The sequence below is a fragment of the Nesoenas mayeri genome (genome assembly GCF_963082525.1).
Source record: "Nesoenas mayeri genome assembly, chromosome: 12".
NCBI lineage: Eukaryota > Metazoa > Chordata > Aves > Columbiformes > Columbidae > Nesoenas > Nesoenas mayeri.
Window position 1 is genome coordinate 15379816 of NC_137547.1, and position 21144 is coordinate 15400959.

Genomic DNA, 21144 nt, shown 5'->3' on the forward strand with positions numbered 1-21144 from the left:
ATCGCCCCCCGTCGTTACGTCTCCCGTGTAAGCCCCCAACCCTCTCCCCATCGCTCCATCTCCCATTTAATCCCCACCGGCCCCAGACCCCGAGCCGGTCCCATTGTCCTCCGGGCGCTCCCCGGCGCCGGCCCCGCTCCCGGCCCCGTCCCCTCCCCTCCGGCCCCGGCGAGGGGAGGAACCGGCCCGCGGGGGCCGTGCCCAGCCTCGCCCCTGCGCCGCCCTGCGCGCCTCGCACCGGCACCGGCTCCAGCACCGGCATCAGCGTCGGCACCGGCTCCGCTCGCCGCACAGGGGCCGCCGCCGCCGCCCCCTCCCTCCGCCCCGCCCCGCCCGCCGGCGGCGCTGGGACCCGCCGCCCCGGGATGAAGGTTCTCCGGCACAAGATCGAGCTGCTGACAGGTACGGCCCGGCCCAGCCGCCCCCGCTCCGCCGCCCCGGGAGTGCTGGGGCGGCGGGGGGGCAGAGGGCGAGGCTGGGAGGAGCCGGGTGATGGTATAGGGGTCTGTAGGGGGGGCGAAGAGCCTTCAGCCCCTGCCCAGGAGATGGGGCTGCCGGTCCCCCCGCTCCCGCCGCTTGCCTCTTCTCCATCAGGTATGGAGCTGCTGGAGGGAATGATGCTTTTTGGCGTACGGGAGGTGATGCCTGTGGAGGTGCTAAGGCTGCAGCCTGGTGCTGCTGGGAGGGGGAGACTGAGTTGGCAGCCTCCTGGCATGGGGGTCCACCAAGCAGACAGCCCGAGGTAGGGGTGCCTGTGGGACTGCTTGAGCGTCCCTGCTGCACCCGCTCCTCCACCAGCCTCCCCGGGAGTCTTCTCGCTGCCTGGGTGCCCCGAGGATGGGGCTGGGGAGGAGGTTGCTCTTAGCAACAGCCACTGTGAGACAGCCTGCAGCCCCGCAGAGCCCCTTGCTGCCACCACCGCCCCACAAGACTGGGGTGCTCCCTTGCATGGGTGACACCAGACCACCCACTCTGGTGTGTCTTATGCTGTGGCCTGCCTGCTCCTGAACTCTCCAGTTGGACCACACTGTTAGGCTGCTTTGTGGGGGCTGCTGGGGTGTAGACCTGTGCCTCCCCATGGAGGCAGAGCAAGCTGTGGGTGTTTATCCTGCACTGGTGGGGCAGGAGGTGGCCCAGGCTGTGTCGCACCAGTATTTTCCTCCATCCTGTCACGGCTCTTCAGCGCTCCTGCTCAGGGGCCAATGCTGTGGGCACAATTCCATGTCTGGACTGGGCTGCATATTCCCTTCCTCCCTCTCCCTTCCTCGCTGGAGGTTGCTTTGGTTTCGCTGCCTGGCAGGGGTCAGCCCTCATTCCTCCGGATTTGCCTCCTTGTCTGTTGTGCACTGCTCAGATAGTCCAGAGAATCTGTGCTGACATCTCGTGGGTGCCACGTCCACACCAGTGCAGGGACACAGGTGGTCAGTCAGAGACTCCTGTGAGGCTGGTGCATCATCTGAGGGAGCTCTGCCTTCTGACCAGACACTGCCCAGTGTTAAACCTTTCCCATAGCCTCATCATGGTGATGATAATAATAACAACAATAATAGTTTATTTCCTTGCCACGAGTTGGTTCTCCTCCAATAAGCCAACACTGGGCTGTGGTTGCCTTGGGAAGGTAAGCCAACGTGGCTGCTTCCATCCCCATCTATAAATGCAGTGCCAGGGCCCCGGTGGGGCAGAGCACTAGTCCCAAACAGCACACTGATGTCATGCTAGGTTTGGGACTGATTTGGGATTAGGGAGGAGGCTTGTCCCAGCTGTGCCCAGGAAATGGTGACACCACACTGGGAAGGCAGAGTGGGAGCAGAGGAGGGCAGCACCCTGGGAGTGGGTGCTGTTGGGGAGCATTGGGGAAAGCTGGAGAGAAAAGGGCTCATTGCCCGTTGTGGCTTCCACACCAGCCCTCTGCAGTCGTGATGGCCCAGCTAGGCTGGGTGACACTGCCCACAGCCCCACTGCTGCGCTGGTAGGAGCAGGGATGAGGGAACCTGTGGGGTGGCATGGAAAGCAGAGCATCCCCAGGAAGCATGACTGTGATCCTGCTCACTGGCTGTTGCATCCATGGGACCCCCCGACTTACCGATCCCTCCCCTGTTCCTGTGCTCAGCACTGCTTTAGTTGACCGTCCATCCCACGCTGAGGATGCTGGTTGCCACAGGGCTCTGCCATGTCCCTCATGAGCCAGCTTTCCCCCCTGCAACGCGAGCAAGGTCATGGGGCCCTTCCTCATTGCTCAGCCACCCACCCTCCCATATTAGCTGGAGGCTTTAATTAATAAAGGCATTCACCATACGCTAAGTGCTGTTCCCAGCCGCCCTGGGGCTGCAGCCACTCGGTGGGTTGGTGTGGTCAGCGTGGGACGCTACGCTCCTGCTCTCTTCCAGACCCAGCTACCGGTGAGGCTGATTTTCCTCCCATTTTTTAACCCTGGGATTGTGCTCCAGGAGATCGTGGGGTTGCTTGGTCGGTGGCTCTGCAGGCTTCATTGTCTCAGCTGTGCTGGTGGCCTGCAGACGAGGGCTGTCCCCTTGTGCAAAGCCATTTTCTCAGCAGCAGCCCAGCCTGGAAAAGCATGCCCCAGATGCATGCCTCTCCATGGAGCTGTTGGCACCTCTCCCTGCTGGGATTTTGCTTGGCCCCTGGCCTGGTGGGACCCTCCATGTAAGGGGTAATGCGGACATCCCTGCTGGTGGGCACCCTGGGACTCCTGCGGGCTTGGTGGTGGTGTTTCTCCCTCCAAAGAGTTCTGGTTTGTTGGATGGCTCCCAAGGAGCAAAGCAAAGTGCCGTGTCTGCGGAAAGCAGCCAGGTGGCACAGCCTGCTTGGTTTCTGAATGGAAAACCCCGTCAGATTAGCAAGAACTGGCTTTGGAGGGGAGTTTATGACCAGCTCCTGTATTCCCGGTGGTTTTGCAATCCTTGTGGCATTGTTTGGCCTTTCCACATTGCCAGCCTGGGCTGATCTAGGTTTGAAGGTGGACAAAGCATGAAGCAGCCTTGGCTGAGGCTGTGGATGGAGCAGAGTCTGTGTCTGCTGTGGTGCTAGCTTGGCCCCATATCACCCCCGGTGTCCCCAGGGAGATTGCAGAGGGTGGCAGCTAGTGCAGTGGGTGTGGGAGCCATGCTGGCCCATCCAGAGCAACAACAACTCATCTGAAGGCTTGGGGAAAGGATGGAAATTGAGGCTGCAAAGGAAAATGCCTGAGGTCTGGATCCTGCCTGAGCACAGATAATCCCCTTGCACTGGGACTTGCCAGTTAGTTACTGACCTCATCTGTTCACAGGGGAGCCTGCATTGTCCTCCGTGTTCCCCATGTCTGTTACCTTCTGTGTGCAGCCAGCTGCTGGGGTTCCAGTCATCTCCTTGCTCCCCTCTGCTTTCTAAGCTGGGCTTTTGCCTGGAGGTGTTTTTGGAGATACTGGCATTTAGGAGTACAAAGTCCTAGTGTATCCAGTCAGCAGTATCCAATCTCATATCTCTGCTGAGTGATGGCTCCATGGTGAAGTCTGTCCCTGCAAGCCCTGGGGACAAACTGCTGCCTGGCCAGCAGATGCTGTGCAGGCAAGGAGAAGAGTTTGGAAGTAAAGGCTTCACATTTGTTTTTGTCCCATCACTGCAATACAAACTTCAGGCTGTCTTTCTGCTCCACTGCTGCTTGGAGCAACCCTCTGCCTCTCAGCATGGTGGAGAAACATCACCCCATTCTGGCTGTACGGGGAGATCTCCCTCTGTCACACTCATATCTGTCTGCAGCCTAAAACCAGCCGAAACATTGGATTTTCACCCTCTGATGGATGCTGTAAGCTGGGGTGGGGCAAAGAGGACTGAGGCAGATCCTCATGGGTGCTGACATCTCCCTCGCCCTGGGCAGGGTTGCTGCTGCAGGAGATGACCATGGCGGGGCTGCATGAGCTGCGCTTCACCGAGGAGAAGCCGCTGTTGCGGGGCCAGGATGCCGAGCTGGTGAGTCTGGTGACTGCACTGGCTCTTGCTCCTGCACGTGGGCTGCCAGGATGGGGTGCTTAAGTAGGAGCCTGGGGTGTGTGTGTAGCTATTGGGTGCACATGTGTGCAGATGTGGCGGTAATGGGTGCACACGTGTGCATGTGTGTGGTATTCAGTGCATGCATATGTGCAGATGTGTTCTGGTATTGATGCACATACATGGGTGACCGTGGGTTCTGGTTTGGCGTGATGATGTGTGTGTGTGTGCAGATGTTGCACATACATACCAATGCACACCTGTGTGTCTGTCCACACCTAAAGGCAGTGCATGCACAGGTCTGTGGGTACTGTAGATGTGCATGTATGTGCACACATGTGGGCATCATGTTCCCCTGCAGCCAGCACTGCCCTGGGGAGTGGGTGCTTGTGATGTCAGGGGGCTTCATGAGCTGGGTGAGAGGAGGGTTGGTGGGAGTGATCAGTGGTGGGAGAATGTCCCTAACAGCTCCTTCGCTCCCCAGGAGAACTCTGATGTCTTCCTCTCCGCTGTGGACACAGACTGGAAGGTAGGACCAGCCATGGAGGGTGCTCCCCACCCCTGGGTTCTGCATGGGACAGCAGCGTGAACCTGGGGAAGGCTGCAGGGTGCTCAGTGGACCCAGGGTTGTTTCTGTCCCCCTCTTTGATGGGGACACAGTGTCTGGTTGGTGTCTATGCATGGGGCTGCATGTCCATTGTGGTCCCCAGCCGGAGAGGATGGGGGGATGCTGCCAGGCATGCTCTGTGCTGGGGCTCGGATGCGGCTGGTGGGCACTTGGCAACAGGCTGAGGACAAAACCTCTTTAAAACAGGCGATTTCTTCCCAGGAGGGCCGAGCTGCTTTTCCAGACCCTCTACCATTGCCATGGCAATGGTTTCCCAGGCAATGCCAGCTCCCTACTTACATAAGGATGGTTGAAAGATTCTTTCTTTTTTGGAGGGCTGGGGCATTGCTCCCTGTACCACCCACCTCTCTCAGAGAGCAGGGCCCCTCTGCTCCCCTGGCTGGCACCTGCCAGCTTTGTACCTATGTTCTGTCTCTCTGGAGGAGCACAGTGATGTGGCTCAGGGGAGCTCAGCTTGCGCCTGGCTCCCATGTTGGTCTTCATCGCTCTCGCACTCTACTCGAGCTCATCCTGCACCAGGCTTCTCTGGCAAAGACCAGGGTGCTGGTAGATGGGGAGGGAGGGTAGTGGGGCTGCTGGATCCCAGCTCATTGCTGGTCTCTCTCCCAAAGCATCCTCCTCCCAGGGGACACCAGTGACTGATGTCAGGTTGTATGTTGATGCTTTGTCAGCGTCTGGGACTGCTGAGGGGCTGGGCTTGGGTGATGCTGGCTGAGCCCTGCCAGGTCTGGCACTGAAACAGCAGCACCTGCAAGGATAAAAATAAATCTGGATTTTGATCATTCTGGAAGAGGGGCAGGGGAGACCAGGTCCTTGTTTTCGCAGACCCAAAGTGGTGCTCAGGCTTTTGGGCCTGGCCTGCTTAGTCTTCATCACCTGTATGGGTGGCAGGGTGCAGCTGGGCAGGGAGCAAGGACTTTTGTCAGCATGCTGGGCACTGGCTACTAGCTCTGGGTGATCATTTGGCCAGGTCAGGGAAAGGGCTCTCCCCAGGTAAAAGTGCCTCAGCCCTGTTATTAGACATCAGAGACTCCACAGGAACAAGCCCTCTGGGTGAAGCTGAGGACACGGGGCTTTGCTATGTGGGGAGGCTTGTGTATGTGCTGGCAATGGCAGCTGGACCACCCTCTGCCCATGTGCATGCCAGGGCATGGTAGAAGCAAGCCATGGGGAGCTGCTGGGGTGGGGATGATGCAGAGGTGATGGCAGCCTCCAGCTGGCACAGAGCATCCCTGTGGTGGGCAGGGAGGCTGGAGGGTCCCTGCTGGGTGCTGCCCTGGTCCAGCACTGGCTTGTCTGCGGAGCTCTTTCTCCATCCATGATTGCCCAGTTTCGGCTGGAGAGTGATGGTTGTGGTGAGCTGGGCAATGGTGCTGGGCTGGGCAGGGGCAGGCAATGTGCAGGGGAATGACACCCGGAGCCTGCCAGGGGATTCTGGGGCCATGGCTGCATGAGGCCATCTGTGGGTGCAAGCTGCAGGCAGACAGACTGGTCCTCTTGCAAAGCCTTGTTGGAATCAGGGCAGAAACCACCTGCCTGCATGCATGTGCATGTGGAATACACATGTGTACACACAGCATGTGTCAGCACAGGGACAGGATCCAAACCCTTGGCGCTGCTGGGTTGTCTTTCCTCCTGCCTTATTCACCTGCCACCAGTGATGTCCAGGTTGGGGCTAAATCCTGCACGTCTCCTGTGTGCCAGCAGCCAGCAGCAGGTGGAATGACCAGGCAGTGTTCATGTGTGTACACACATGTGCCACTTCATGCATGTGTGCACAAGGTTCTGTGTGTGTGCAGGTCATTGCGCGTCCATGGGCATGAGTGGTGGCCATGGCATACACGCTAAGCACATGGGAGAAGGATGCAGCAGGCATGCTCTTTACATGCATGTGACCATGCACATACATGCATGGGAACACATACTGTCACAGACACACAGGGACCAGCCCTGTGGGGGTACGCACAAGCATTTTGTAGGGTGCATGTGCTTCAGCGTGGGTCATATTTATTTTTCAAAGTTTACATGCACAGACACGTGGGGTACATGTTTCTGTGCATGTGTGTGCACGGCCACGTGCATACGTGTGTATCCATGTCTGTTTACAGGGGTGTGTGCCCTTCCTGGTGCGTGTGCGTTGCTTCAGGGCCTCGGGCTGGGCAGCTGCAGCCTCCAGCATGACTTTGCATGTTTGTGTGGGGCCAGAGCTGCGTTTGTGCGTGACGGGTGTGGGTGAGCACTGCTGGGCTCTGCCGCGATGATGCTGTGTGTGTTGCAAGGGGTGTGAGTGCAACCCTGTCCAGGCACCCCTGCCTGTCTTGGTCTGCTGAAGGAGGGAAGATGGAGCAGGTACCACACGGTGCCAGACGTTTTTTCTTCATAAACAAGGGTATTTGGGGCCAATTGGAGCATGAATAATTCCCGCGGCAGCCAATGGCTGAGTGCTGGCTCCATCGCAGCGCTTGCCCGCAATGGAGGCCAAACCTGCCGGGGCTGCGCGTCGCGTCGAGGGGGAAGGGAGAGGGAGGGCTTAGCGCAGGGCTGGGGCTCCGCTATAAATCAAGGCGAGGGGCTGAGCCAGCGCAGAGCTCTGCTTCACCCCAGCCTGCTGCACCACTGTGCCCGGCACCGGGACCCCGTACTTGGCCTGCCCTGCCCGCACATCCTCGTCCACCCAGTTCCTCACCATGCCGGAGTGCTGGGATGGGGTAGGTACCACGTTTCCCATGCTCGCTGCCCTCCCTTTCTGGGTGGTTTTGCCCCAGTACATCCCCTGCTTCCCCAGGCTGGACCTTTGCACCCAGCAGGGCTTGGTGTGGGCCAGGCAGGTGTTGGTGTGGGGGGGTCTTGCTGCTGAGGAGCCCTACCTTCCACCAGCCCCACTGCCGCATCCCTGACATGCTGCAGGTTTCGGGGACGCATTGTCCTTGAGCGTGTCCTCGCTGAGCCCAGCGGAGATGCTGTGCTGAGGCCGAGGGTGAGTGAGCGCAGCTGCAGTGGCTATGGGCTGCGCTGGGGCTTACTGCTGATGGGCAGGGTGTGCAGCCCCTTCCTCACCCCTGGAGCTGCAGAGGGAGAGGGTCTCCTGCTGTTTTGAAGCAATCCTTTGATTGGCAGCGGGCTGGTGTGGAGGGGGACAAATGAGGTGGGAGCACTGCAGCGGCGAGCAGGTGACATGGACAGAGCTGGACTCTCTCAGGCACCTGTGGGTGCTGCAACCCCTGCATCCCCCCTCACTGGAGTCACGGGTTGGCAGTGCCCCCTGCTCGCTGCCTGCATCCCCTGCATCCTGAGCCTCTCCCCGCCAGCAAGCATCCCTGCGGCAAAGGGCAGGGCTATGGTACCCAGCAGTGCTGCAGAGGCTGCACGGCAGGCAGGGGTGTGCCTGACCTGGCAGGGGGTTGTGGGGGACAGGTAGCAGTGCTGAGGAAGGAGCTGTCACCTTGGGCATGTAATTTTGGGTTGGTGTTGCAGGCTGAGCTGTTGGAGCTGTGATGGGCACTGTGGGCATGAGGATTGCAAGGAGACAGCCCTGTGCCCAGGATCACACCACATGGAAGCCTCTTGCTCTGTGACCTTGGGCCAGGCCCTTCCCCTGCCTCAGTTTCCCCATCTGTTTTTTTGGGGGTGATGTTCCTGCTCCTCGCCTGCTGCCTGATACAGCTCTGGGGAGTGGAGGGACAGCTGTAGATGAGGGCTGGGGTCAGGGTGCCCTTGGGGAGCCAAGCGTTGTGTCCACAGAGCCCTTGATCTGCCCTCGGGTGCTGCGTTCCCCTGGGGACAGTGGATCTTGGTAAGGAGAGAGGCACTGCAGTGAGGAGACCCCGTCCTCAGGCGGTTCCTCCCATCCGAGGCCTGTGTCCTTCAGAGTCCTTGCTGGTGTGTAACCCACGGGAGCATCCATGTACCTGGTTCCCTCCCACTAGCACATCCATGGGGCTGCCAGTACCTGCAGCAAGGACCGTGCCGTTGGGCACCCTGCCAGCATCCCCTGCCTGGTGCTGTTCTGCATGTGATGCTCCTGCACCCACCAGATCTCAGCTTCGAGGTCACTGCCAGTGGGCTGGCTGGCAGGCATGAGCATCTGGAAAGGACTGCTGGCCACTTGTCCCCAGGGGGATGACGTGGCCAGCATCTGGGCTTGCAGCCTCAGTTTCCCTTGCTGGCTGAGGATGATGGCTGTGAAGGTGAGGCTGGAACCCTGTCAGCCAGGGAAACTGAGGCACAGGGCAGTTCTGGTCTCTCTATGGGGGCACAGTTGTTTCAGATCAAGGAATTTTAAAGTTTCTGTAGCTGTCATTTTGAGATGAGCCTGCAGCATTTCCCAGGGTAGTGTCTGATGTCTGACCTCTGCTTGTTTGTCCCAGACACAGTGAATTCAGGCCAGCCGGGCCATGCTGTGGCACCCTGTTGCCAAAACTGTCTTAGTCTCAGGTCCTCAAAGGTTTCCTGTCCCATCCTGTGGTCCAGCTCTCCTGTCCCATGATCTTCCTCTCCCAAGCCCCCTTGGACCATCCCATCCCATCCCATCCCATCCCATCCCATCCCATCCCATCCCGTGATCCCGTCCCATCACACACCTGTCCAATCCTAAATCCTATTATCCCTTGCCTTCTGTTGGTGGAGGCTGGGAGCATTTGTATGTGATTTTACATGCCTTCTGCCACCTCCAGGATGCCCATATCTGGGGGTTTTCCCAGGATGGCTGCTCCTCTTTCCCTTGTGCTCCCATGGGAAGCAGCAGTGAGGAGTGGGATGGCAGGGCAGGAGAGGATGTCTTGGGGCAGGCAGGCATCACCCCATCTCTCCTCTTACCCCAGGAACATGATATTGAGACTCCCTACGGGCTGCTGCACGTGGTCATCCGGGGCTCGCCCAAGGGGAATCGCCCGGCCATCCTGACGTACCACGATGTGGGCCTCAACCGTGAGTGCTGGTCTCTGGGTCATGGGGTGCAGGGACAGGCAGAGTGAGCTTGGGGCTGCACAGGGCACTGGGACATCGGCCAAAGCCTCTGGCTCAGCTCTTTTGCCTCCTCCCATGGAGGGTCCCCAGGCTGTGTTGGGTCTCCCCAGGCATCTGAAGGCATCAGGAGGGTTTGGATGCTCAGCTGAACCGAAAGCCCAAACCAGGCACAGCCAGGAGTGCTTGGCCACCCCAGAGCTGGCTGTCCACATGCCCATGCCAGGCAGGGATGGGACATGGGGGATGCCAGGTTGGTCCTCGCTGCTGCCACCAGCACTTTGGTATTCATAGCATGGACCCGGCTGGTGGCAGGGGACAGTGGAGGCTGCAGGAGACAGGGAATATCAGGGAAGGAGGGACCACGCGCCAGGGCTCTGGGTGTGGGGATGCTGTGCTCTCTGTTAGCCTGCAGCCTTGGGCCTGCACCTCGGACCCCTGCCCTGGCTGTGCCGGGATGCCCAGCGTCCTGTGAGCAGGGGGAGGCATCTCCCTCTCCACTGGTGGCTGAGGCTGAGTCACCGGCCTGCTACGTGAGCTGCCTCACCATCACAGCAGCGCTCACGTGCTCAGGGATGCATCGTGTTGGTTGTGATGGATCTTACAATCTGCCTGGCCCCCACATTTTGAAAGGGATGTCCCAGCACCTGCGCCATGGGGCAGGACCCCACCAAGTCCCGGCAATGATTATGTCCCCCTGTGACGGTGGTGGCCTTTCCACAGCAGTGCTGGGGCTGTTTCTTTGATGATTTCCAAGCAGGGAGATGTGCAGCCATTTCTCAAATCCCATGTCTGCTTGACCCCATTCTGAGGATTTTGGAATGGGCTGATAATACGCCGGGTTGCTAATCCCTCTGGGTGGTCCTGCTGTTCTGGGCTTTGCATCCCCCAGTCTCATCCTTCCAAGCAGACAAAACTCACCCCAAACTGCTCATCTCCCTGGCTGTGTCTGTTCATTCCCATGCCTCCCAATAGGGACGCAGCCCTTGCTAACAGTGGCTGTGGTCTCTGCTGTGCGGATGAGGAACCTGGAGGGAAGGGGATGGGAGGACTTTGGTGGCATGTCAGCTCCTGGTTGAAGGGCAGAGGAAGGGCAGGTAGCCTCTCTACATGCTCCTCCAGCCCCCCAGGCCCCAATGCTGGGGCATTTGGTCTCTGATCCCTGCCTGCCCTTTGACAGACAAGCTTTGCTTCAACACTTTCTTCAACTATGAAGACATGCAGGAGATCACAAAGCACTTTGTGGTGTGCCACGTGGATGCGCCGGGCCAGCAGGCAGGAGCCTCGCAGTTCCCTCAGGGGTAGGTGCCAGCTTTGGGGGCTTGCTATTCCCATGGGGATGTCACCTCCATGCCCACTGGGTTGTGGCTGCCTGGGCATTCATGCCCTGCCTGCGAGCCTCTCTGAACTGTGGCAACTGACTGTCTCAGGGTGGACAATGGAGTGGTTTGTGGGTGGGTGGCATTTCCTTCCCCACTTTGAGCAGCCCAGCTGCCCTGTCCCAGCCTTCCCGCTCTGCATGGTTCCCATAACCACCATCCTGTGTCTCTGCGTGCTGCAGGTACCAGTACCCATCCATGGACCAGCTGGCTGCCATGTTACCCAGCGTGGTGCAGCATTTTGGGTGAGTCAGCCCCTCCTACACATCTGCTGGCTGAGTGTGCTGGGCAGGGAGATGGGCAGGAGGAAAGGGTTTGGGGCTGGGGGAGTTGTCCCTATAAGCTGGCACCCTGCATGTCTTCTTGTGCTCCATGCTGCGGGTGGAGGGGTGCCCCAGGGAACCCATGCTGGAGCCCACCGTTCCCCCATAAACATCCCTTCGCTTTTCAGGTTCAAGTATGTGATTGGGATCGGCGTTGGGGCAGGAGCCTACGTGCTGGCCAAGTTTGCGGTGAGCCTGGGGCTGGAATGGGCTGGTCCTGCATCATCTGTGCCTGCTGTCAGCTCAGGGCATGGCGAAGAGCGGGAGCTGACACCCCAGGCAGGCTGTCCCACTGTGGAGGCTCCTGGAGAGATGGTGGGGCTGGAATGGCAGTGCTGTGGCCATGGTGGCTGGGCAGTCTTGCCACAGGTGTCCCATTGCAGCCATGTCAGCCCCATGCAATGCTTGTGCAGTGGGCAGTGGTGCTGGTGGGGGGCTGTTCTGGGCACATCTCTCCTTCCTGCTGAGCATTGCCCCTCTTTCTCACTGCAGCTCATCTTCCCTGACCTGGTTGAAGGACTGGTCCTCATGAACATCGACCCCAATGGCAAAGGCTGGATTGACTGGGCAGCTTCCAAGGTGGGCAGGGCCCTGACCCTCCCTCTTGGGCTGGTGGCTCCCTGGGGCAGGAGCCAGCTGTGGCAGCGCCATAACTCCCTGTGCTCCCTCCACAGCTCTCTGGCCTCACCAGCACGCTGCCAGACACTGTCTTGTCCCACCTCTTCAGCCAGGTAAGGGTTGTGCATCCTGCTGGCCCCCTGCTACCATTCTGCATCCCAACGGGGTCACCTGGGCTGTGCCCAGCCCTGGTGCTGGGTGTCGCGGTGTCACTGGTCCTGCGCCATGCCCAGGGATGGGGTTAGTCAAGCCCTGCCTGTATCCCTCCTGCCTGATTGGGGCTTAGCCTTGACACATGTGTGACTTGTGCCTGTGTCCTACCTGGGTGTGCTGCCTGCAGCACTGCCATGCCCAGCTGCATTGCCCAGCACCCTCCTGCTCTGCCCCACTGGCCAACATGGCACGGGCAGGCCTGGGGGAGCAGGATGTCTCCACAGCACCCAGCAGTGCTTGCCCTGATCTCTGTCCCCTGCTGGCATAGGAAGAACTTGTGAACAACACGGAGCTTGTACAGAGTTACCGGCAGCAGATTGGCAGCGTGGTGAACCAGTTCAACCTCCAGCTCTTCCTCAACATGTACAACAGGTGAGCACCCTGGGTGGCCCTGCCAGTGGACTGACCCCCTGTCTGCACCAGGGTGAGGGGCTGCAGCACTGGTGGGGTGCCCTGAGGCCACTGTGGCAACCCTTACTACTGTTGGGTGCTGCCACCACCCTCTGGCACAGGCCATCAGTGATGCAAAGCTGGCTACCAGTGCTGGCCAGAGATGCAGGAGTGGTGGTACCTGTGCCAGAGCCTTGGTGTGTCCCAGAGCCCATGGCCATGGGGGCACATTCCCTGGGGGGCTGGGAGCCTTGCTGCTCCAATGGGTGCTTCATCCCACGGCATGAGCTCTGCTCAGGTCATGGCAGAAGTGGCCATGGGGTTCTCCATCCATAGGGTGCCAGGACAGCGGGTGGGTGCTGCTTCCTGGAGCTGGTGGTACTGCAGCTTTTGCACTATGGCATTGGTGACAGCACCTGCCCATGGGCTCACATTAGTTCTCTTTCTCCTTCATCAGCCGCAGGGACCTGGATATCAACCGGCCTGGGACTGTGCCCAATGCCAAGACGCTGCGGTAAGAGTCGTACTGGCATGGAACTGGGGGTGCCAGGGCAGTGGAGTCCACCCAGACCAAGCCCTGACTGTGCTCCTTCCTCCTCTCACCTCCAGCTGCCCTGTGATGTTGGTGGTCGGAGACAATGCGCCTGCTGAAGAAGGGGTGGTGAGTAATGGAGTAGTGCCTGCGGGGGGGCATGCAGATGGTGCCCATGCGTGGGCATGCTCATGTTCGCTGACTGCTCAGACACATGTGAGCTCCCATATGTGGGAGCATGCTCAGGGGCAAACCTACCTGCTTGTGTGGGCATGACTGTACGTGCATCTGTACACAGTTGCCACATCTGGAAGCCTCCCCTTCCTCATATGCCCAGACATGCTCACAACGTGCATGCTCCCTGCTTGGCCACATGCCCCCAGACAGCTGCCAGCATGTGCATGTGCTCACACATATCCACATGGTTGTCCACACTTGCACAATCAGCCACAGGTACTGTGTAGGTGGCCACAATTGTATGTAACGTGTAATTGTGTGCACACACCCCCTTCTTCAGCACATGTACCTTTGCATATGCACATGAGCACACTTGTGTGCCTGTACACTTGTGTGTCACACACAGGATTCCTCAGCAGCCACTCTCCTCCTTTTCCAACTCCCACCCTTGCCCAGGCACTGCCTGGCAGGAGGAAAGTGCCCTTTGTCCCATGGCAAAGGGATGGTGGTTCTGCAGGCTCAGGGCTTGCCTAGTACTCTGTCTCCACCTAACTGGGGTTGAATGTGCCAGCTGGGGTGCCATGAGCTAGTGGTGGTACCCATGGGCAATTTCTGCCAGGCTCAGTGCACCCCAGGGTGCTAATATCATCCCTCTCACCCACAGGTGGAGTGTAACTCCAAGCTGGATCCCACCAACACCACATTCCTGAAGGTAGGTGGGTGGCAGGGAGCAGGCAGGCAGTCCCTGCTGCCCATGAAGTACCCCATTTCCCTCTGCCCCAGGGCTGCAGAGTGTCCCCATCTCCCCCTTCCAGGTCCATTCTGGCTATAAAGTTGGGGGCAGATGGGGAGAGCATGGGGATCCGAACAGTGGCATCTGCCAACGAGTACTAGGGGACAGGGTGGGCTGCAAAGGCACTCTCTAAGACTAAGCAGAACCTTCTCTCTGCAGATGGCTGACTCTGGTGGGCTGCCTCAGGTCACACAGGTGAGCTCTCATGATTTTCCCAGTTAACTGGGTATACTGGGTCCTGAGACATGCACTGGTGCTGTCTCTGCCCAGCAGGGGATGGGCTGAGGTGGGCATATGGGTCTTGTGCCAGAGGCAGCTGGGGGCTGAGTGAGGTCTCAGCGCTGGTGCTGCCTCAACTCCTCTTGCTCTCTCCCTGCAGCCTGGCAAGCTGACCGAAGCCTTCAAATATTTCCTGCAAGGCATGGGCTACAGTGAGTGCCAGGGCTGGGCACGGGGCTGGCGTGTGCCTGTGTGTGTGCGTGCTGAACCTGCTGCGATAGAGGAGTCTGGTATCACCACCTCCTGATGGAGAGCTGCACGTGCCTCTGTGGCATTATGTGTGCAGGTTTACAAGATGTCTGCCTGTGTGTTTGTAGGGGCATGAGGTGTATAGGCTCTGTGTGTACGTATGTGGGTGGACAGGGTCGCTGTGCATGCGTGCACACTCCTATGTGTGTGGGCATGCACAAGTAGGGGCTGTGTGTGTGGACACAGGCGTGCAGACTCCATGTGCACAAGTTTGTGTGTATATGTGTGTGTTTAGGTCCATGTGCGTGTGTGTCCAGGTCCATGTGCATATCTGTGTGTGCACATGCCTGAAGGTCCATGTACACATGTGTGTGTGTTTGCACATCTGTGTGCACAGACATGAGTGTCTGTGTACAGGTCTGTGTGCAGTTCTGTGTGCACACGTGCAGGTCCGTGTGCATGCACACATGGGGCTGGGTGGGCACTCCTGGCCCTGCGGAGCGGCCAGCACGGCTGACGCTCTCTCTCTGCCCTCCCTGCCCTTCTCCTGCTCCACTCCTGCCAGTCGCCCACCTGAAGGACCGGAGGCTGAGTGGAGGCACAGGTACCGCTCAGTGCTGCTCGGCCTATGCCAGCTGCTGCATGGTGCCCGCCTGGCCTGTGCCCTCGAGCTGCCCAGGCACCTTTGGGAGCAGCCTGGGTGCAGGGCTGGCCCTTCCCAGCCAGGTGCCCTCTGCCTCGCTCTGCTTTGCCTGAAATGGCACCCTGAGCCAGGGCCGGGGGCTGAGAAATGGTATTCAGAGAAGTCCCCCACTCATGCGGGCACAGTCTCAGCAGTGTGTCCACTGTGTCCTCCTCCAGCTGGCCAGCAGCTGTGCCCACTGCACATCCTGGCTGGGGGAGGGTGTCACCTTCCCTGCACACCCCGGGGAGCCAGGAGCCCTCCCATCCCTTCTCATGCCTTCCCTGGAACGTGGCAGCCGGGGGTCCCCACTGCCTCAGGCCCAGTGGTTGCAGACCTGGGAGATATGCCTGGTTTGCAGCCTGTCCCAGGGCATCCCGTCCCTGCCCCGCTGTCCCTTGCCAGACCGGAGCTGCTCATGTTGTCACAGCACCGCATGCTGCAAGCTTGTCCCTGGGGTCATTCACGTCAGTGAGCAGAACTAGCAGCTTTGCTTGCATGAGGCAATGTCAGCTCAGATTCTGCTGGCTTTCGGAGGGAACTGAGCACCCTGGCCATCTCTCTGTGCCCGTGCAGTGCCATCCGCCAGCATGACCCGCCTGGCACGCTCCCGCACGGCCTCCCTCACCAGCGCCAGCTCGGTGGATGGCCCCCGCCCACGTGCCTGCACCCACTCGGAGAGCACCGAGGCCATGGGGCAGATCAACCACACCATGGAGGTATCGTGCTGAGGTCCACACCTGCTGCTGACGTCTCCTCCAGAGCCATCTCCCATCCGTCAACATCCCGCCAGCACCCACCCGCCCTGTGGACGTCCTCTACCAGGGCCCTCGCTCCTTTGGGGTTGATTTGTCTTCTTTGCCATTGGCCTCATCCCCTTGTCTGGTACCGGAGAAGGAGAAGGCCTTCGCTTCACTGCCTCCTGACTCTGGCTCCTGGCTTCGCCCAGCAGTCACTCATGGTTCTGCATCGGTCCTCACCTTCCCCAGCATCAGCCTGGCCCTGGCTTGGGAGGGTGGGTGGCAGGGGGATGGGGCAGGGTGGTGAGATGGGAACAGGATGATGGGACGGGGCAGGACAGCAGGCTGTGGGCAGGACAGCAGGACGTGAAGAGGACACAGGAGGTAGGTTGGTCTCCCAAGGTCAACTGATGGCTGGCCAAGCCAGGAGGGAAACAGGGACAGGGAGCGGTGCTCACTGGGAGGTCACTGGGCCCTTCCTGGGGATGCAGCTTCCATTTCTCCCCACTGGCTCTCCCTGGGGAGAGGTAGCACAGGATCCCCCAGCACACCCAGGACCTGCTGCCCCAGAGCTGGCTGAGAATTGTGACACCCTAAGCTGTCCCCTTGCCCTGGTCACATACCCTGAGGGCTGCCCTGGGTCAGGGGGAGATGGCTAAGCCCTGCTCCAGAAGCCATCAGGGCAGGAGAGGGGTGGCATGAGGGTCCCCCACCTCTGCCTATGCCTTCACCCATGGTGGCACTTCCTTGGTCCCTTGTTGCAAGAAGGACAATCACCACATGCCACCAAAAGCACACCGGGATGCAGCGGGGCTGTGTGCCCTGCCTTGCTCAGCCTCTGCCACACCTGCAGTTCCACTCCCAGCTCTTGGGCTGGGGCCATCAGGGCTCAGAGGCCACCAGGTTTGGGGATGTGGCATGGCAAATCCCCCCTCTAGTTTCACCACAGTCTCTGGGTGTCACCACAGTGGAGCCATTAGCAATAAGATGAGACACTTGCCCTGGCTCCCCCCACCCTCCATTGCTGGAGAGCCCTCAGCACCCTCTGTCCTGCAGAGTGTATCACCGCAAGGTGACCCATGGAACATGGGGAGCACCCCAGTGTTTGGCTTTGCCCACAGAGCTGGCCAGACTGACAATGGCCCCCCAAATTCACAACCCCCACTCCCAGCATCTCACCTGCACACTGAGAGGGGCATCTCTCAAGGGCTTGGCTCCCCCCAAGCTGCGGGCTTCCACCCGGCCACTGGTGCTGGGTGGATCCAACCTCTCGCGCTTGGCATGGAGAGCTGTGTCATCACGTAACCCACTGTCAGCCACCCAGCCTCTGCTGCCGTCCCCAGGCTGTCCCCTGGGCAGCAGAGCCCAGCTCCTCCTGCACCCGGCGTAATGGAGAACCCGGCTCTGGTCATGGGTGCTCAGGTCTTTGTGAGTGGTCCACGGGGGACCCAAGCCAGGAGCTGTAGGGGACCCATGAGGTGCCACCATCTGGGTGAGCAGAACCAGCCCACTGGGAGCAGGTCCTACTGAGCCCCTCAAAAACACTCACCTGCCAGATCCCCATCACTGCACCCCAGAGAGGGGCGCTGGGGCTCCCAGTGGGTGTACAAGGGCTTTTGGCCCTGAGACCTGCACCCCACCCAGCCCCTCCCATATTGAACGGCCACCCCCAGACACCAGTGTTCCCATTTGTCCCCTACTTTGTTCTGCCGTGTGCTTCCTTCTCGGTGTGACTTTGAAAGCTACGTAGCTCCTTTTTACTGTAGATATTGCTGCGATCTCTTGTTTTCTCAACGTGTCCTTCCAGATGATATATATATAAATACCTATACATAATATATATAAGGGTTTGTCTGGTCCCTGACCTTTTTGGATTCATTCCCCCTTGCATTTTCATCCAAGCGGTGCCATGTGGTTCCCCTGGAGGTGGTCTGGCCGTGCTTGCCTTCAGTTCCTCACCTTGGTTTTGTTGGTTGGTTTGGTTTTCCCTGGTGGTTTGTTCTTTTGATTTTTGTTGGTTTTCCCTTTTTCTCAGTCACAACAGAATTTAACACATTTTCCTGTCTGAGTGCAACATGGTTTTGTCACGGCAGCATCAAGGCCGCAGCACTCATGAGACGGCAATATGTAAACTGGATTTAACTAACCTGTTGCTGTAGAGAGGATTTACTGTGTTGGAAAAAAACCAACAAACTAATAAAGACGTTAAGAACCTGCTGTGCTCTTTCCAACATGCTGCAGGGAAATGAGTCTGAGTCCATCCTGGCCTGCCTGCAGAGATCTGGCAGGCAGGGAGGACTAGGGGAACACCTTGGCCACCAACCCCATCAGGGGTTGCATGGCTGGAAAAGGGGGACCAGGGTACCCACGGAGGAGAGCCCAGGACCCCAGGCTGCATGTTCACCAAGGCAAACTCATGCTTGACCATCTTGATAAACTTCTATGATGAAATGACTGAAGGAAGAGCAATGAATATTGTCTATCTGGACTTCAGTAAGGCCTTTGGCACTGTCTCCCATAACATCTTCCTCCTAGACAAGCTGTTGATGTATGGGCTGGATAAGCATACAGTGAGGTGGTTCGAAAATGGGGTAAAAGGCTGGGCCCAGAGAGTGGTGATCAGTGACATAAGGTCTAGTGGGAGCCCAGTAACCAGTGGTGTGCCCCAGGGGTCGATACTGGGTCCAGTCTTGTTAATGTCATCATTAATGATCTGAGTGTCCTTCCATGGCACTGGGGGGTTGGATCAGTCTCCTGGGGTGGAGAGGGACTGGAGAAAGATCCTTCTCTCCACCGATACTGGAAAAACAAAGAGAGCAAAAAATATCTGTGGTATTGGAGGGCAATTTCCCGTTTTCAGTGGAAGAAATTACAGCTGGCAGAAACTCCACTCTAAACTTCTCAGCCTTGACCATCTCCATGTGGGCAAGTTGTCCAACATATCACAGCACTAATTCAGGCTTGGTTTGGATCAGGTGCTCATTTGACTCACATGCTTCTGGGCTTTTCCCATAGAACCAGGAGAAAAATTGGCAGTAAAAGATTAGGCAACTTTACTTGGATCCCTGGCTTGTCTGGTTGTCTGTGGCCTCTATCCAAATTTAACTAGGGCAAGCATTTGGAAGCAGTACGCAGCCATTCTGAAAGGCTGTTGGAAGACACTGTGTTACAGAAAACTTCTGCACTGACAAAAGGACATAATGGAGCCAAATAATCTATGAATATCCCAAATCAACAAAGCACATTGGGCTAAATTAACTTTTATTTTAAATCCATCAAGTACCAGAAATTCATTGGTAGGAAATTTGGCCTAATGTCACAAAATATTTTTGAAGGTGCCTTGTCATGAATTATACTTAGTGTTTTGTGAAGTACCTTTTCAAAATAAACATACACTAAGAATAATTGGATATTGTGCCAGAGCACAATCTGTCACAATAATGGTTTGTTCTTGCACATTTTACAGTAACACTTACCTGTTGTAAGTATGGAATATAAAAACAAGGTGTCAAATAGAAGCAAATCTCAAGAATATGCTGTCAGCATATCTATTAAAATTAACAACTCCCACCCTCAAGACTTGATATCAGTAAAAAGGTGTCTTTATTCACATGAAATGCATCAACAATGAAAAAGACTAAATCTAGGAAAGGGGGCAAAAATGTCTCTTGATGATCCACATACAGCATATATTATTAAGGAATTAGCATTTCTACACAATAGCCAATGGAATGGATCCACTACAATCATGTCTAGATTAAAAAGTAGGAGCTCACAAGAGGGCAGAAAGGTTATAGAAGACAAAGTTCTGAGTCTAGCAGAAAACCTCCTGGAAATACATTAGAAATTTTCCCTGGCTTTGTATACTAATCAAAGTAACCTAAAATTTTAAAGTGTTGTCATATAGACAGAACTACATATGTCAGGAAGGGATGCAGCAACATTTATGCACTCAAGTCCTCTTGCATTTATAAATTTGCTAGGAAACGCTTTTAAAGGTTAGAGGACTAGTTGTGGAGTACAAACAGGGTGAACAAACCAGTTCAGCACCAGCAAGAAGACGTTGCAGAAGTCCAGGCCCATCCACACAGCTGTTGCCAAAGTAGAAGACAGTTGAAGACCTGACCTGTCTTATATTTTCAATACAGGTATATTGAGCTAGACTCAACTTTGTTTAGAGAAATCTAGTTGCCTGGCAGCTAGTGAGAAACTATGTATGCAGATAGCTAGTTTATGTGACCTCATTGAGTTTCAGTGAAATTAACAATATGTTAAGTCTGTTGTTTACATAAGATTCCACTTTCCATAGTGTTTAATTTTGCATATATGATTTGGTGTTATTGGTGTAAACAGAATTATTCTTCTGTGACTATACAGGTGACAGAGGCACCGAGTCCTTACAGAGGAAGCCTGTACAAAGGCTGTGTTGTGCTGTTTGAATGTTGTGCTGCAAAGCACACAAGGGATTTATTTCAGCTTTATGGGTGAGATGACACCGACTTTAAGGCTACGAGCACAGGTTTGCACACATGGAGAGCTGGAGGAAAATCCTCACTGTCTGAGGTTCATCAGGCACCGAGTCCTGCTGACAGCACAGATCTGAACGCCAGCATCACAACGGGGGGTAAACGCAGCCGCCGCATCACAAACGAGGACGCGCCCCGTGCGGTTTCATCAGCAACGCGGGGCGGCGCAGCTGGGGGAGCGAGCGCTGCAGCTGCCCCCGCGCCTTTAAACTCAGCAGGGGGTGCCCACGTAGGGCTGTTCCGTTCCGGTGGTCGCTCGCAGGTTGCGGAAGGTTCCGGGGCGGCTCGGGTGCTGGATGCCCGAGGTACGCCCCTGGGGGTGTTCGTGAGGCGCGGGGAACTGAGGCGCCTGAAGGCACCTGGCTGTGCTGGTCCCGCCTTAGCTAGTCCCGCCTTAGCTAGTCCCGCCTTAGCTAGTCCCGCCTTAGCTGGTCCCGCCTTAGCTGGTCCCGCCTTAGCTGGTCCCGCCTTAGCTGGTCCCGCCTTAGCTGGTCCCGCCTTAGCTGGTCCCGCCTTAGCTGGTCCCGCCTCGGGTGTCCTCACGGTGCGGGGGACTGAGGTGGAGCGAGTAGTGGTGGCCCCGAGGTAAAAAGGAGAAGACCCCTCATTTTCTATCCTTTAGGTGGTTTGCTTGCATATCACTCCAGGGCACTCCACTAGGACTAATACTTCGGTTGATGTTTATAATTATCAGCTTTTTTCTACATGCACAATTCTCTGAATTACTAG

At 57.4% G+C, this 21144-nt stretch overlaps 1 protein-coding gene across 5 annotated transcripts; it reads left to right on the forward strand.

The window, feature by feature from the left end:
* Positions 1-365: 365 nt before the first annotated feature.
* On the forward strand, positions 366-15880 carry NDRG4 (NDRG family member 4; the record flags this gene model as incomplete). 5 transcript variants are annotated; one of them, XM_080351856.1, is made up of 17 exons in its annotated part: positions 366-402; positions 3875-3966; positions 4469-4532; positions 9380-9538; positions 10755-10875; positions 11136-11198; positions 11405-11465; positions 11769-11855; positions 11951-12007; positions 12376-12479; positions 12955-13011; positions 13107-13158; positions 13871-13918; positions 14159-14194; positions 14379-14430; positions 15033-15071; positions 15726-15880. In XM_080351856.1, the coding sequence occupies 17 exons, from the start codon at positions 366-368 to the stop codon at positions 15878-15880; spliced, it is 1284 nt and encodes a 427-aa protein (XP_080207982.1). The 5 variants fall into 5 exon arrangements, with proteins under 5 accessions (XP_080207982.1, XP_080207983.1, XP_080207984.1 ...); XM_080351857.1 differs by having other exon boundaries at positions 4469-4513; positions 9433-9538; XM_080351858.1 differs by lacking the exon at positions 15033-15071 and having other exon boundaries at positions 4469-4513; positions 9433-9538.
* Between the last annotated feature and the right edge of the window lie 5264 nt (positions 15881-21144).